Source organism: Styela clava, chromosome 3 (assembly GCF_964204865.1).
Source record: "Styela clava chromosome 3, kaStyClav1.hap1.2, whole genome shotgun sequence".
Classification (NCBI taxonomy): Eukaryota; Metazoa; Chordata; class Ascidiacea; order Stolidobranchia; family Styelidae; genus Styela; species Styela clava.
The window spans coordinates 22,432,280-22,450,174 of NC_135252.1; the positions used below are offsets into that span (position 1 = coordinate 22,432,280).

At 32.6% G+C, this 17,895-nt stretch overlaps 1 protein-coding gene across 1 annotated transcript; it reads right to left on the reverse strand.

The window, feature by feature from the left end:
• Nucleotides 1-6,301: 6,301 nt before the first annotated feature.
• Nucleotides 6,302-16,846, reverse strand: LOC120343069 (heat shock cognate 71 kDa protein-like). The gene is made up of 12 exons (XM_078110334.1): nucleotides 16,781-16,846; nucleotides 16,367-16,496; nucleotides 15,093-15,199; nucleotides 14,650-14,901; nucleotides 13,767-13,890; nucleotides 13,180-13,333; nucleotides 12,855-13,002; nucleotides 12,240-12,410; nucleotides 11,358-11,519; nucleotides 7,357-7,587; nucleotides 6,725-6,913; nucleotides 6,302-6,444 (listed from the first exon to the last, which is right to left on the reverse strand). The coding sequence occupies exons 1-12, from the start codon at nucleotides 16,844-16,846 to the stop codon at nucleotides 6,364-6,366; spliced, it is 1,815 nt and encodes a 604-aa protein (XP_077966460.1). The 3' UTR covers nucleotides 6,302-6,363.
• Nucleotides 16,847-17,895: the final 1,049 nt, after the last annotated feature.

Genomic DNA, 17,895 nt, shown 5'->3' on the forward strand with positions numbered 1-17,895 from the left:
TTGTAAATGATTGTTTCATTAAAGCATTGTTGGATGTGACAACGACAAAGATCCAACAAATAGTAAACAATATCTGATTTTATAAATTGTAAAAAAATGTTGTAGGCTGCAATTATTGAAATTCATAAGCCCTATATAAGATGCGGGTAAAATGTAACAACCACGACTTTTCAGAATTAGAATTATCACCTAATTCAGTCCTGGCACCAGATATAGTATTACGTATATAACACGCATTTTATACATTTTTAAAATTCATGTTGCTATGGGAAAGTGGATATCAAAACCAAAAATACGGAGATATATTTACGAATTTTAATTTTTCCAGTTGAAGTGAATTGTTTGTGACACACAAAACAGCTGCACTGTTCATTGCCAAAATGCTTTATTTAAAGTTCGTTCGGAATTGGAATCTGATAAATTTTACGATAAGCAAAACGCGTTTTAAAGGTTTATAAAAATATACATTTCATGTTTTGGAACTCTTAAGTTTTTATCATGAGAATATCTATTCTATTATTTTTCAAATTAGACCTGGTTTTGTAGGTAAATGTAAGTAATATCATTTTAAAATCAATTAATAGCACTGGCAACAATTTTGTAATTATTACCTAAAGCGGATAGAATTCACGACTAATAATATTGAAAATAAGTACGTATAGTTATGTAGAAAGAATTGTAGAAAGAAATTTCTTGTTGTGTTTTGTGTTATTAGTTATCACCGTCGATCTGATAGACATACTCCAAAAGATGATAAATCATATTTAAATGCGATGTTGTTTAAATTATTAAAACTATTGAAATTCTCAAAAAAAGGGGATTTTAATTCCTTTTGTATAAGCACCGATATGGCAAATTTTGAATGGGCTTGTCTTTTTGTAAATATTTATTGAACTGATGGTAGTAAAAACAACATTGAAATCGAAAGAAACTCATAATGATTTATATTCCATCAGCAAACAGTGGGAACCTTGTTCCATTCTTTCAAATAATCCTCATAAATTAACCTTTTCACAGCGTAATATTGATATAAAACTCACTATTTATTTTCTAACCTCATTTTTCTGATATATAATGTAAGGAAAAGTTATATCCAGGAATAGCACGCCATTAGTAACCAGCGTCTACTTTATTTGGAAAAACTTGTATGAAAGAATAGGTGATTGATAAATAAGTCGAAATTGATTTCTACAGCATAATTATGTAGGTATGTTGTAAATGTATTTTTAATTCAAGTACTTATAAACCAATTACATTAAAATTTATATCTCTAAAATATGATATCATTATTTGAATAATAAATAGAATATTAAAGAATTAGTAAAAACATTGTAGTTTTTTCAGAATGACGTCACAGACTAAATAAATTGACTTAATCCGAGAACCGTTATTGTGGTCAGCATAGTATTACAGTAACTCGTTCTATTCGTAGTATTTGTAAATACTTCACAGTTTGATTTATTATACTGATGTCGAGAAATCCACTTCTATATATTTACATAACAATTAAGATAAGATGTGCAAACATTACTGATGATTCGAGGGCACAAAAGTACACAACAATTACGTTTTAATATCACATTTAGTGATTTAATATAACTTTATAGAACTCTGTGAGAAATGATATAAAACATCCAGTTTAAATTTTATCTGTTTAAGTTTTAAACGACAATGCATATTAAACTCATTGCAGAAAATACATCGAATAAATTTATAAATTATTGATGGGGAAAGTTTTTCAATCCTTATTTGATCGATTTTATAATGAATTTAAAATTTTAATTTTAATAATGACTTGAAATGCATATGAATTTTAAAAAAAATTTCTCAAAGCAATGTGAACCAGGCAGTTTTCCGAAACTAACTAATTACCAAATCGATTCGAAGTTTTTAACACTCGTTAATGGTTGAGTAGCTATTTCTTAAAAATTGTCAACGGTGCCCGATAATTCACCCGATATATTTTTTTTGTTCTTGTTCTTTTTTTGATTCTTTTTATTAATCATAGAAACTCAATATTCCATTTGCATTTCAGTAAGACCGCTATTATTGCTTCATTTTCTGTCGTTGATCGAAATATCATTCTCCTGATGAATTTACATGGCAAAGATTTGATTGGTGAAGTAAATTTAGTCAATCGCAGTCAAAGTTTTTAGAGTTATGGCTTTTTATCGTTGCAGTGTGAAACTTTTATAAATAATTATAAATCGGGAGTTGTAGCGAACCGATGCGGTGCAAACAAACTGGATTGAAATTAAGATGTATATGCTTTGACTTAAGGCTCGTGGTTGGACTTTTATGTGCAACAGGATGGAGAAATGACGAAGAACTCAGAATGAATATAAATTGCAATATCCATTTCGGATTGTTTCCGTCAAATGCCTTATCAGTTTAGTTGGGCTATTCTTCGACGTCGTGTTCTTTCAGCGCTACATAGACTTTGAATTGTACTTTTTGAAAACTTTAAAATAATTTTTAAATGCCAAATCTCACCCATTCTCAAAGACAGATTTGTTACACGCCTGGTTTCAATGAAGACCGTAGGACCGAATGTTCTAGAAATTGCTCTGGATAATTATCGCAGTAATCAACGACGACTCGATATGTTCTTGTCAGGTTGTACCAGGGGCGTAGAAACAGTGCTTGTTTTTGTTTTGTTTTGTATATTTTTGATCAAATGCGATGGGTTATCATCTCATTTTATCGTTCAAATTAATATATAGCATATGTAACATTATAACATATTGTAACTTTATCGGTATCCGAAGGAGCTGGCTATTGAAATGGAAATGAAATCGTCGTTTGAAACGGCGACTGCTTGGTATGTTACTGGTCGCCTAGACGTACCTTGCTTTTTTATTTCATCTGTTAAATTATTTTGTTCGACTTTATTGTATTTATCGGTATTTGTATATATAACTTTGAAAAACTCTCTCTTTAAACCTTAAAACGAAGTACCGGTATGCTAATTAAATTCACCTAACTGTTTTAACCGTAATAATGCCTGTATTTTAAGAAAAAAGTGTCAATATCCTAATCCCTGTTATGATGTCAGGCTAACGACGAAGGTTGCCCTTTATCAAATTGCTTTGAAAGTACTAGGCTTTGACGTAGTTCCACGGCGTTAATAGGTGTATTTAAAAAACAAAATAAAATACAAAATATACAAAAATGAATTGATTTAAAGCAAGCCCTTGTTTGTAAAGAGGATTTTTTTCAGAAATGATAAAAAACAAAACTCTACGGAACCACAGGCTGCGATCGCTGCTCCAAAGGCATCATTAGCAAGATTCGAAGTTCTATATGCATCCGCAGTGTATTTATTCCTTTCCATACCGCTCAAAAGGCGATTTTTACATTGTGTTCACTTCAGTGGTCAACGATGACCTCAAACCACTAGGATAGGATAGGATTTACACATTTATACCGATTGGGAAACAGACTGCTTAATCATATAGCGAACCGCGGCCTCTCACCCGGTTAGCAGAGCATGCATGGTATCAGCCAGATATTTGTTTCACGTATATGGACTTATGTTGTAGTTTATTTTGTACTATGCTATATCGTTTACTACACTTAGTAACGAAAAAATGAAGCTGCCAAAGCTTAATACCCACTTGTAACATAAATATCCACAGTATGAGGATAATGACCTGTGAATATTTTCCATAACAAAGAACTGTATTCAGGTTTTTGACGTTACTAATAGCCTTATAAACTACAAGATAAGAAGGTCGCAAGGTTGATTTTAGTAAAATTTTGTTACAGTTGGCGCAATGTAAGATTCGGTGAATACATTGGTAAACCAGAAGGGTTCCATCATAAACCAAAGTTAAAAAAAAACGCTGCTTCAGAGGGTTGTTTTGACAATGTTGATTGGACAAGAAAATTTAATATCGGCTGTTTGACAAGATAACTTTGACTCCTCTCTCATTACATTTGTACGGCTTGGCTAAGCCCGATACCCGGTCTATTACGATAAAATCATGCGCAATTTCTAGGTCTTCTTATTTGTTCATTTTTTAGAGATTTTATTACATAACTTAATATTCACATCAACTTTAGTCTGCTGTTCCTGTATTTGTTAATTCCAACAATGTGCGGCGGCGGATGACAGTAAAAAATTTAACCAAGCAGATCGTAGTACATGAGCAAATGTCTCATTTCAGTAAATGAGTAAATTAATCTAATTTTACAATGCAAAGGCTCCAGAAAAACGATATTAGTGATATATTTCCCATTTTAAAAATTTATTATAACAAAATTATCATAAATTTATCTTGCGTAATTCTATGCGAAATACTGATTCAACTGAAATTAACTATACACGTAATTTTAGCTTTTACTTAAATAAAAAGACTACTAAAAACAAAACGTGAAATACCCCCCCCCCCCCCCCCACTGCCGTTTATACCGAATCTTTCACTTCGTACAAATCCCTGTAAATCAGACACTGGAGTGTGTAAAATGCGATGTCAACACATTTAAGTCTAACGCTTTCACCGCTAAGCCATGAGGCCGCCCCAAAATAATAAGTAGCTGGCTCTTTTGTCAAGACAGGTGTTCTTCATTATATTTTATTTTAGGTAAAAACTACAGAAAGGTTTTATTGGCTCAAAACGGCGATATTGTACATAAAATGCAAAGATAAAAAAAATATGTGTCAAATTTAATATAAATACAAGCCGTTTTGGAATAAAGAATCTGTCTAATTGTTCAAAAGTGATATTCACGATTTATGAGTTGAAAGAATTTTTCTGTCGGAAGGGTGTGGAATTTATTTGAATCTAGGATTGAAATAAACTCACAAATTTTGTCAGTAAAGAGTATTTAGTAGTGAGTATTTTAACATAATTATTTTGTTCTCTACTATAAGTTTCGTTGTCCAGTTTAAAACTAATTTTCTTCGCGCGATTGAACAATTTTGATGGAAAATACACTTTTTTGGACTCTTCATTTCGGTGCTGTACATTCCCACAGTGGATACGCGTCTTCATCTTCTATTTGAAGGCAGGCGTCGGAGACTTATAATGTATTAGAAATTACAATTTAATTTATTTTATATATATAGGTTAGATGGCAATTCATGGCGATATATTAAGACGAGATTCCCCAAATTTCATTAAGTTTCAACTTGTTGTTCACTCTCCGTAGTAAGGAAACGAAGCATTTGAAGAATCGTCTGTTCCGCAAGACGGTGCCCAAGATTAGAACACTGGCTAAGTATTTGAATGTCGCACGAAACTGGTTACTTATTCTATGCGCATTAAATGACCACGAGACCGAAAATAGCAAGATATATACATTATAGAGGATACTTTTTCAAATAAATAATCATAGTCTAGCTTGTATAACTTGATTGTATGACAGATTTGCATTTTTATTAATACCGGAGCTCACAACAAGTTTACTATTTTCACGGCAAAAAAAGCAAACCGAAATGAATGAATAAATGTCAATTTTCAAAAGAAGATGTAGCCTGTCACCAATATTTAATTTTGAAATAATGATTTTTTTTGTTTTTTGATGTTAGTATCTTTCTGAAAAACATTCTTTTTTTTAGTAAAATTTTTTCAAATTTCTCATTTCAACAGTTACCTAAAACTGCAACTGTCTAAAAAGCATATGTTGCAAAAATTTGACGTTGAATTTTTTATGTGAAGTGATTATTTACCGAAATTAAATTTTCTAGTTATGTGATACAATTCGAATCTGACACTATACATTATAATAATACTACTAAGAATTGCCTTAGGTACCTTTCAATTCGATTTACCTCAAACACAGTATATACTGTCACAATTCAAAATTCGAAAATAAAAGTTTCATTTGAATAAATCATCAATGGTTGGGTAATCTCATACCTCATTTAAACATATTTCTGTAATTTTTACTTTTCAAAACTAATTTGCAGATTTAAGAAAAAATAACATCTAATTAAATTTGAATCTTCAAATTAACTTCACATGAAATTATTCATTATACAGCATTGTAAAATAACGATGGAATATCTTATATATCTCATTTAATCAATATTATCAACACTATCTTTGTCTTATGAAACAAACACAACTTCAAAGTTCTGATTCTATAAGTAAAATATATAATTAATGAAAAGTCGATATTTTCACAAAGCTATTCTGATTTATAGAAAAATAAATTTATTATGTAATTTTAAATGTACATCTCGTCGTAGTTTAGCATAATAGTTGATTTTTGAATGTATATCATCTATAATGCAAAATCTCAAAAAACTAAAAATAAACATATAGGTGTATATAATTGTATTCATTCTGTATTTTTGAAAACTTTTACTATTTCTGTTATATAAAAATGTTGAGAAAAAAATAAAAATTAATTCGTTTAGTTCTTTGACAATTGATCACAGATTTTTTCTAATTCTTCCTTCTTTTTATCCAAAACTGACATTTCGACAGGTTCTTTCTGAAATTCAAAAAAATATGCAATTTCTATTAATACAACATATTGTATTAACAACGATATATCAATGCTAACATAGTATGCACATCAATTCTAACATCATTGCAAACATGTGCATATTTTTGTTTTAAATTTTCATAAATAGAGCTTACGCACTCCTAACACGTTTGCATGGGTAAGTTTCAATTTTCATTTCTGAGATTTTTTATTCAAAGTGAAAAAGAAATAGCATTGCCTTACCAAGTATTAAATTCTATAATAATTATATTGTTGTAAAAAATACCTGGTTTATGTCCAGCCACCGCAACATTTCAGTAACTTGGCCCATCATGGATTCGCTTTTGAGCTTTGAGGTTTTGCTTTTACCAATTTTTTCTTTAATGTTGTATGCAAGGTCCTCAAGCAAGTTCATCGCTTTACTGCGTTTCTTCAACTCTTCATCATTTGTTCTAAACACCTCTGCTTCCCTAATCTAGGTATAAACATGCAGTAGGTTTTGTAGAATCGTGTATAGTTTAATTTGTATTTGATACGTATTTGTATGATATATTTATATATATATATAACATAGGTTGGAATGTGAATATCTAAAAATTAAAAGCAATATAGAGTTATATATTTAAAGTTTCGTATGTATTTTTACTAGATGGAAAAAATAAACTTGCCTATATTAATGAATATGTAGATGATTAGCAATATAAATACAGATTTTTTATAATTTTGAATTATTCTTTCTTGGAATTCACTTGATAGTTCAATGTTGTACAAAATACTTTAGTAGGCGATTTTCAATTCAAATTTTGTTTCATAATTTTCTAAAGACATATATTATTATATATACTTTATAATCTTACATAAAATCGTAAGAGATCATTAACTTAAAAAGCAAAAGCGAAATTTTGAATGTATGCTGACCATTCTTTTTATCTCGTTTGGAAGCAATCTTCCCTTTCCCATGTCAATTTTCAGTTCGCTTGATTTTCCCGTGATCTTTTCTACCGCAAAAACATGAAGAACGCCACTCGAGTTAATGTCTAAACAAATATCAGCCTCGCCTTGGCCACGTGGTGCAACAGGGATACCGGAGAGTGTGAATTCTCCCAAGAAATGGTTATCCTTCGTCAGCGCACGCTCTCCTTCAAATATCTTAAAATGATTGAAAGTGCTCAATGGCGATATAGTTTCTTAATATTCTAATACGAATCAAACGAACGGCAAGATTTAATCATAATACTACTTGGTGGAACGATGAACCATCATCAAATTGTTGTGTTATCGATTTAAGTTGTTATCATTCATTTTATTTTGTTTATTCGTGCCAATCAGATATCGTCAAATTTGAATGCAAATGACATGCAATAAATTTTGAAATGATGTGTTGTACATGATGTGAAAAAAATCTGGCCAATTTGAAAATACCGAATATAAAACAACTTCCATAAAAATACGTTATAAAGATTATGATCATGCACTGAAATTTCATATTGCCCTTCAAAATAATTGGGTTACAGATTATCTATAACCAGGGATTCCATCAATCTGGAACCCAAAATAAGGACAACTGGAAAAATTTCTACATTATAAGCAGAAATAACTGGCTATCCTATGACCTGTAGGTTAATGTCACAATCACAGACGTCCCAGTGTGCGGTGCAATCACCCTCCAAGCTTCGTTTAACTCTGAATTATTTCCCGTACTCATCACGAAAAACGTTCTTACGTTTGCTCATTTTTAAATTTAACCTAAAATAACCACCACCACGATAAAACCTAACGATCCCCACACTAACAATGCTTTATGCGTATCTGTGCCTTGCCCCTTTGTGTTCCAAATAAGATTGTGGTGCTTTTATGATGCCACAATAAAGTTTTAGCGATAAGACAAACAACACAAAGCCCCCTTTATGAAGTCCAAATAAAACAAAATAAGGACACGCAAGCCAAAAATAAGAAGCAAGCCAAAATTAAGTCAAAAATAAGGACAATACTTAGAAATAAGGACGGCATGTAATCCCTGCCTATAACTGTACAGTTATACAAATAGTAAAAACGTGTTGTCTTCCTAGTTATATTCCAGGGGTGGGCAACCTTTCTAGTCTCGCGTGCCAAAATCGGCTAAATTTGACCACAAAATTCTTCCGCGTGCCGACCGAAATTAAAAACAATGCTTTGCTACTTTCAAAGCAAAAAGGATTCACTATTCGGGAAAATATCAGTCCGACAAATAAATTTAATTATTTTCTTATTATATATCCGTGAGACTACTGCTGCTACATTACCGCTGATAGAGATTTTACATTGGGTTTATATTTTTTAAGTTTCAAAGAAATACACGAACTACTAGTTTCATCTTTCAGGCTACTCCTGTTAAGAGACTTAAAAGGTCATAACCAGGGGCGGATTAAGCCCCTTTGGTGCGCTAATCACTGAAGATTTTGGTGCCCCCTCATGTGCAATTTAACTATAAAAACAATAAACCACATAAGTGTATTATGCAATAAAATTATCACACCCAACAGTAAAAAAATTTTTACGACTATTTTTAGATTTTTTAACTGTTATATATAGCCTATATATAAATCGGCCTTTTACTGCCGATATAATATATCGGCAAACACGCAATATCGGGACGATATATCGGTTGAGCTCTAATCCTGAGGAAGTGTGACAATAAAGATTCATACCTCCAGTCTCCACGTGAATCGAATCGTCAATCAAAATACCAAAGGATACAAGCCACAACTGTAGTTTGGAATTTTACCGGTACCTAGTAGTATACCTCAGGGTGGTTCAAAGTTGCTAGGTTGAAGGAACGCAAAAACTTTTGAGGAGGTCTCGCGGGCCGCAAGTCGGAGAAAATCCAAAAGTGATCGAAATATCGCGAGTTTACTTACTTTAAATTCATTAAACAACGAGAGTTTAACGTTCTAATCAGACTATTATTACGTTGCATGGATGGCGTTCTTTTAATTAAAAAAGATATATAAAGCCTTCAGTTATTTCAAAGTTAATTCCCGAGAATTATCGTTGTATTTTGCGCATCTCGCGTTTAATATGGCTTCAAATTACATTCTTTCGTGACAGATATTACTTGAAATCAATCCAGACACTGTGTGATGGGCAAGGAAATACGTTTCCGTTTATTTTTTCTTATATCACCTTTCTTGAGACACACATTTTATTACGAATTGTTATATTGAGTAATTCAAACACTTGCAGCGTGAGAAAGCTTAATGCCATTGTCAAATACCAACCAAATCCGTCTAAGTTGGTATTTCGGGACCTAGCTAAAACAAAAACTGGATTGCGCGGCGTTAAGTCGGCTCTGCGTTTCGTCACTACTGTCACATGGCCGACGCCCAAAACAGAGGAGTGTTTTTACTAAAATAAAGGCACAAGGCGTTAGAAAGAGGGTTTGAATCTCGAAATCCCAACCCCAGTTGGAATAGCTAAAAAAACTCAAAAACCTTTCCCCCATTAGATACAAATATACGCTAAAATTGTTCGGTGAGGAGTGCGCCGCACGGAATGTATCAGCATGTCAGGGTTTTGACCACCCTGGTCTATCTTATCAAAATACTCCTGACTTCGCTGACCACTAGAACTAGATCGTTGAAATGCGATCGTGGAACCGCCACATAGTGTAAACAGTTCATTGGTCCAATTGTTGAAGAGAAATGAATTTTTTTTAAAACAAAAATGCAGCAACAAGGAGAATACTAGAAAGAAAAAACAACAACACATTAAGAAAACGACTCATAGGCCATTTCGTGTCCAAAAAAAATTTCAGTGTTTATTTTAAATAAAGAAGGTTAATATGATACTTTAAGACAAAAAATGAGTGGATATTTTGAAGTTTGAGTCGTCTGGTGAACTTGTAATATTTTAATGAACACAGATAAACTGTAAAATTTTGCTTTAAAATTACTGTGGTGCCCCTCTTTGCTTGGTGCCCTAAGCACGTGCTTATATCGTTTATTAATGGTTAATCCGGCGCTGATCATAACTGAGAACAGAGAGCATATGTAGATGAAAACATGTAGAGTAATGCAGTTGCAATGTTTTTAAGACATGAAAAATTCTCGGGAATGGCATCCCAATCACGCAATATTTCGTTTTCTGCACTTCTCTCTTGTATTCCTTCCCTAATCGCTTGTATTTCTTTTGAAATAAATTTATAATAGTAAGTTAGCAAGTAACTCTAACCAACATAAGCTGTACAACTTCATAATTCAATCAGAAATGAAGAAAAGGTGTGGCACAGACGATGTAGGATACGTAACAATGTAGCCAAATGAAAGGAGTGTTCTTCTCGACAAAATTTGTCGAGAGCTCACTCAGTTGTTACGTCATAATATATTTCTTTCTAGCCATATGTCATGAAAAGACAAAACGAGTTTGAATGAATAACGGATTGTTAAGAACTTAACTTTTCATCTGGAAGAGAATGATCTCGTTTCTGAGGCCTCGCTCGCGTGCCGAATAAATGGGCCCGCGTGCCAAGTTTGGCACGCGTGCCAGGGGTTGCCCACCCCTGTTTTATTCATTTAAGTCTAATTTGAAGTCCAAAGTAAGTAAATTAGTCTGTATCATAATACTTCAATAGGCGATTGTCTAAAATTTATATACATAAATATATTTGACGCAGGTTGTTCATTGGTTTCTTTTTTTGTAATTGAAGCATGTCAATATTGCCTAAAAAAGTTAGGCAACGGTGTTTACTAAGTTTAGGGTGACGCTCAATCTCTGTGAAATGAAAATATCGTATTTTTCTTTCATTTTATTCTGTTTTTATTTAGATTTCTTTTTGATCGGAATTATCTACTTGTCCAAAATTTGTAGAATGCAAAGTTAAAGAACGTTAAATTTTATCAAGCTCCCCGACGATGTCTTATTTAAACTTATGAGAAACTCACTCGAACTCCCATTTCTGTTTGTTCAGGATGCGCAGTGCGAACATCATGCCATCTTCTTGTAGGAGTTTTTGTATTTCGGGGTATAACAACTTGCATATCTCGACCCAAAATCTCAATTCCAATTGAAAGAGGTGTGACGTCTTCCAGAACAAAATCTTTTAGCTAAAAATTAAATTTAAAGTTATAATTTGGACGATTACGGCAAATTTTGGAGATCATAGAATAATAAGGTTACCTTGTTTATTTTAAAATTACTATTATCAAATTTTATTGAAGAGGTCTTTTGAGGAATCTGACTAAAATATTAGAGATCTCGCGATATTTTTTAAAAACTTTTACCTTACGTTATTTCAACGTCGGAGCAAGAACAATTTTTAACTGAGCTTTTATGCGACTAATCGTAAATTATTTTATACAATAATGTATTAACGGCGGCGTGTTACCATAAGGATGCTGAACGTTGCGGGTTGCTATTTTTCTTCACCCGTAATCAAACATGTGACTATCGGACATTTTGCCTATATCGAAGCCAAAGTAATATATAAATATTTCCAGGCTTTCAATTTCGGCTATGAGCTTTAGAACGTCGACGAGCATCTTCAATCGAGTATAGGTTTTCCGTGTCTAAGCGCTTTCAAATGTTAGATTATAGTGACGCTTTACGCTTTATAACATTAGGATTATTTTTCGATTTCGCCAAATTGTTGTCGATGTTTTTTAGGTGCGTTATGTTAGATATACATTAAAGAAATTTGTTCGAAATATACGGGAAATATATATTGATAATTATATTCAAGGTTATTTGTTGAGTTTATTATAAATAAAATATTATGATTCAGAAATACATTTATCTTTGAAATTTCAAAGTTTAACAATACTTACATTATGATCATTGTTGTTTGAAATAAACTCAGCATACGCTGCAGCGCCATGGGCAACTGCTTCGTCAGGATTAATAGTTTTTTTGAGTTCCATATAGTCGAAAAACTTTTCAAGCATTTCTCGAATCTTCGGAACTCTTGTCGAACCACCGACAAGAACAACTTCATCAATCTAGACGTTTAGAAGCTATTGAATTCTTTACTTGTGTTTTGCAAAAAAGAAATGACATCACAATAAAATGTTATTATTCAGGTAATTCATTACTTTGAAAAAAACAAGATTGAAAAAATATAGTAGATTCTAAATATTAGCCATATAATAGAAATACCCTGACTGAGATTACATTAAATTAATTATTAGCCAGTGTCAAGATACACGACACAATTATTTTCAAGTGTTTTATTATTTATTACTCGAGTCAATTATTATAGCATACTTGTTTCAAACGTTCAAGTTGGGATCGTAAATTTAACACTGTCAATTTTATACCGTGTTGGAGCACAAAATCATAATTCGTTTAAACATACTTTGCGACAATGCATAAAATATGCCCTTTTCACTTTACATGAAACAAATTAAAGAAATATTAGTCTCTGGATACGTTAATCTACTCACATCTTCCTTTATCAGGCCCGAGTCTTTAAGCGTTTTTTTAACAGTTTCAAGAATGCGTTTGAAATAGCCGTGATTGATGTCCTCAAATCTTGCTCTGGTGATATTGCTACGAAAATCAATCCCATCGTGTAAAGCGTCCACTTGTACTCTGAAAAATAATAAATTTTATTAACTTTGATCAATTTTTCAAAACTTCGTTTTTTAATTCGATTCCATCAATTAATTTTTTTACATGACAAGTTTGAGAATTGCACAATAAATAAACTAAACGCTCCAAAATATGTCAATCTTATAAATTGAATTGAATGTTAAAAAATTGATTCACTTTGCTTTTGTAGAAGAGGACAACTTTCGTTTTGCATCTTCGCAAGCTAATCGCAAACGATTAATTGCTTTCTTATTTTTGGATATATCTTTATTGTGTTGCTGCTTCAACTCCTCAATAAAGTGGTTCACAAGCTTGTTGTCAAAGTCTTCCCCTGTGTAAGATACCAATAAAAAATATTATGTATTTGTAGTACAGATCAGTTCGTGTAATCGTTCAAAAAAAAACGAAGAAATTGATTGGCTCCTTCGATAAATTAATTCGGAAGTTTGCTACATGGCGACAGCAAAATGTGTGCATTTCCCAAATTTTTAATTTTCTATATATACTACAAGGTGATATGATATTGCAATATAAATATGAATCCAATTTATAAATTCTAAATATTCTATCTATATGAAAGGGTATTGGAAAGGGAATTTGTTTACTGTGGTTAGATTCATGCTCACGTTATATTGAATGAAGAGCATTGCTGAATGTCGACTTCAATTTTCCCGTAAAATTTTCTTTTTTAAGTTCATACATATTTGCGTACTGTTAATAAACGTTACTACATGCCATAATTTTTATGTATATTTATATTTCACCTCCCAAATGGGTGTCTCCTCCCGTTGCTTTAACATAAAACTGACGATCGGTAATTTTCACGATGGTAACGTCGAATGTTCCACCGCCAAGATCAAAAATAAGTACGTTCCGCTCTTCTTTGCTCTATATGAAGTAAACGTTAACAAATAATTATTATCTTCATTTGAACGAATTTAGTATTTAAATAAAACTTTATTATTACAAACATCATCGTATTTACGAGTAATGAGAACATATTTATATTTTTTAAAAATGTTTATTCCAACCTATTAGAAAAAATTTGATCTTCAATAGCAGTATTAAGATAAATATTAGAATTATTTGTTATTTTTCGATATATCCTTTTTTTGCCTCCATACACGTCTCGATCTGATTGAAACTTGACTGGGCGAGGCTCGTATGGTTTCTTGTGGAATTTTGTCCCAACAAGTCATCAATCTATACCTTGGACTTTAGAGCAGTTGTGCTCAACACGAGTTACGCGCATCCCTAATTATACACGGGAGCTTTTCAAGTGGTACGAAAGCAGCTTCGAATTATTGCAACAATTAACTTTTGTATTCGCTAAACGGCGCTTATTGCGCGAGTATGGTTTCTTCTGAAATTTTGTCACAACAAGTCAACAATCTGTGCTTTAGAGCAGTTATTCTCAACCTGAGGTATGCGCACCACTAGTGGTACGCAAGCAGCTTTGAATTATTGCACTAATTAAATTTTGTATTTGCTGAAAAGCGTTTATAGCTTCACCAATCTTTGTCTTTAGAGATCGCCCTCGCCCGTTGCTTTCCACAAAAACGGAACGGGCATGTTTCGGCGTTTTGCGTGCTACGCTACAAATGCGTCTGCAGATATTATTATATATCATTGTCAAGCTCGTATCACCTGTCTATCCAGTCCATAAGCTACAGCGGCAGCTGTTGGCTCATTGATCATGCCAATAACATTGAGACCTGCTATTTTTCCCGCATCGCGAGTTGCTTTTCGTTGGGCATCATTGAAATACGCAGGGACTGTAATTACTGCATCGGTTACGGTTTCATCCAAGAATGCCTCAGCTGTGATTTTCATTTCCTCTAATACGATAGCACTTATTTGCTCAGGGCAGAATATCATTCTTTTATTGGTATATACGACCTAAAACAAACAGTAATATTTATTATGTTAACAGATTTCTAATGCTAAATTTTTTAATATACATTCATCGATAAATTGAATAATATATTTTGGCAGTGATCTCACGTAAAACCACCTTATTTCAAAGTATTTATGTTGATTTATCTATGTATGGTACTATGAAACAGCACAACATCTTTAACTTCTCTCACCGGTATCTTAGGCTTGTTATCGTCATTAATAACGTCGAATCCCCATAACTGCATATCAGATTGGACAATAGGATCATCATATGTTCGACCAATCAATCGCTTTATTTCTGTTAGAAAAATTAATAATTTCATTTGTTATAACACGGGTCGTGCGGAATAAAAGTATTTTGTCAGATTATACATCTCTGATTAGAATTTCACGCCCCCATCTCACCCAGAGTGTGATGAATTGTTTAAGCCAGGGTTTTCCAAACTGGGGTCCGTGGCGACTACACAGGGGGTCCGCAGCGATATCAAGAGTCTGAAATATATACATTTAACCAGTGGTGGAATTCAATTTTTTTTTTTCAGTCGGTTCCATCACACAAATATCATATCTTTCAGCCAATTCTGTTATAAAAAGACATGTTTTTTTCAGTAATGCCAACAGGTTTGCTGATCTAATAAAATTCCATGAGACGGTTCTATAGAACCGGTGCGAACCGGCTGAATCCCACTACTGCATTTAACGTATATCCACTGTTACATAGACCTTCATAAACGAGATAAATTCACAAGTTATATCGCAAATGGTAATTGTTGCGAAGTTGTAAATGTAGACGATCATTGCTTTCAGCGTCTTTGAGGTAGATCTCTGTCATAGAGCTACATCGTCGGTAATAATTGATGGTATGCGTTATTGAGTTATCACCAGTCGAGAACTTGTGCGACTTTGTCAAGGTCATCTGAGCCCCGTTGTTGCAAATTAGTTCGTTGTCGTAGAGTTGGGCCTACGAGTTTGCTTGTCACGAAATGATCCGTCACATTAATTTCGTTTCTATTGTGGTGTTCTGAATCCAAATGGAACATTATCCTTTCATCTTGGTTACGCACATAAATTGGTATAGGATGAGGTTCCGTAAAATTTAATATACCCAAACAGGGGTCCGCGGCCCAAAAAGATTGGGGAACTCTGACTTAGGCAATACCGAGCTGAAAAGCTTTTGATTAAAAACAAATTTTTATAACATTGTTGAGATATCAGTAACCGCTAATATAGGTCCTTGTTCCGACAAAAGACGCAAATAAGTGTCGTATGAAATATACTTATTTGTGCAATTACTCAAGACTCTTTAAATTTGGACATGTTATCCGCATTCTGATTCAAATTGAAATAGAAGCAGTTGAGCTTTGGAGAACCTAGCGCTTTATTCAACTAAATTTCGATGCATTCCGTAAATGTAGATGTATATTTGAAAGGTAATGTCAAAAGGTAATGTCAAAGTTATACTTACCGCATAGTGTATTCTCACAATTTGAGGTTGCCTCGTCTTTGGCAGCTTCGCCAACAAGTCTTTCTTCGTCATTAAACGATACATATGACGGAGTTACGCGATTTCCGCGATCATTGGCGATAATTTCAACCTGTTTAAAAGTAATTAACATTTCATCTTGGAACTCGACATGAGATTTATTCTAAAGTATTATAGGTGTGATATTTTGTCATATTTTAGCCATATCCTATTTCACGGATGATTTACCTAATTCGTTTTGCCTCAGAACTTGGATAAATATGGTAAAGAATGAATCTAAATCACAGAACTATGTTCCCAGTAAATATAAATAATATGAGATTAACATTGTGTGCAATTGCTTTAAATCGATTGACATTTTTTTCAAAACAATATCAAATATATAAATATTCTTACCCTTCCATTTCTATATGTTGCCACACACGAGTTTGTTGTTCCCAAGTCGATTCCTATTGTTGGCATGTTACCTTTTTAATACCGTTAATTTAAAATCTGCAAAATGAGTACAGTTGGCCATTCAAAGTTTTTATTTACCTTTTGCAGTTTATATTTCAATGTAAACCGGTTTATTGAATCTTTGCAGCAGGTTAATTTTGAGGCTCATGTTCAATAGACGTGTAATAATAATTATCTACTACGATAAATTGCATGCTTCTTTTTATAACTTTGTTCAAAATGGCCGTGGTCGTTTATATACAGTTCAAGTTTCTGAAAACTATCACGCTTTATTACATATATTGATGTTTTACTATATTAAAGTTTTGCTTCTATTCAGACAGTATAATCCACATTGTTTGATAGTTCGCTTTAACTGTTATATATATAGAGCTTCAATGAAATCCGATGATATCTTTGTAGCTTTCGCAGCCAGTGACAGTTATAGCTTTGCTATCTCATAAACACCATGGAGCAATTTGTATAAGGCTAGGTATTAAAAGGTATTTCTTATACCAGTACACACACGCTAGTTGCTGGAATGTTTGCTTGAATGAGTTTGCCTGGTAACAAATATTCCATAGGCAAACACGACTAAAACATTAAACAATATGACGAAAGGTCTAATACTGCCATTTAAACACAGTAAAATCTGAAAGCTACTAAGCTCATATTTCACATAAAATATATCTTACGTAATTAATTTGAATTAAATTATGAGCCAAATGTATATATGCCAATATGAGACAATATTTATAGAGTTAATTAATACATATTTATAAATTATTATTATATTTCAGTGGGTTCTCAAAAAAGTTTCATAACTATAAATACCATATTTTGCAAAAAACAAACCTTTTCATCCTCAAAACTTACTTTGGAGAAACAATTTTATGGACATGGGGACTTTCAACAACCCATGCTTTTAAAAATTTGCTATACCAAGGATTAGGTTTGAAATAAATAAAAGTTGTGGATAACTGCACATGCAATAGCGTAGCTAACTAAAATCAATTTAGGTCATTATTTAGGTAATTTATTATTCATTTATTACATTGTATACATTAGTATTTAAA

Bases quoted from the DNA above. Each gene is read 5' to 3' on its own strand.
- LOC120343069 (XM_078110334.1), bottom strand. From the start codon at position 16,846: ATGCCAACAATAGGAATCGACTTGGGAACAACAAACTCGTGTGTGGCA. The intron at 13,003-13,179 runs GTGAATCAATTT...ATTATTTTTCAG, and splicing joins TCCTCTTCTACAAAAGCAAA to AGTACAAGTGGACGCTTTAC. The intron at 7,588-11,357 runs GTGAGTTTCTCA...AATCATTTTAAG, and splicing joins AAACAGAAATGGGAGTTCGA to ATATTTGAAGGAGAGCGTGC.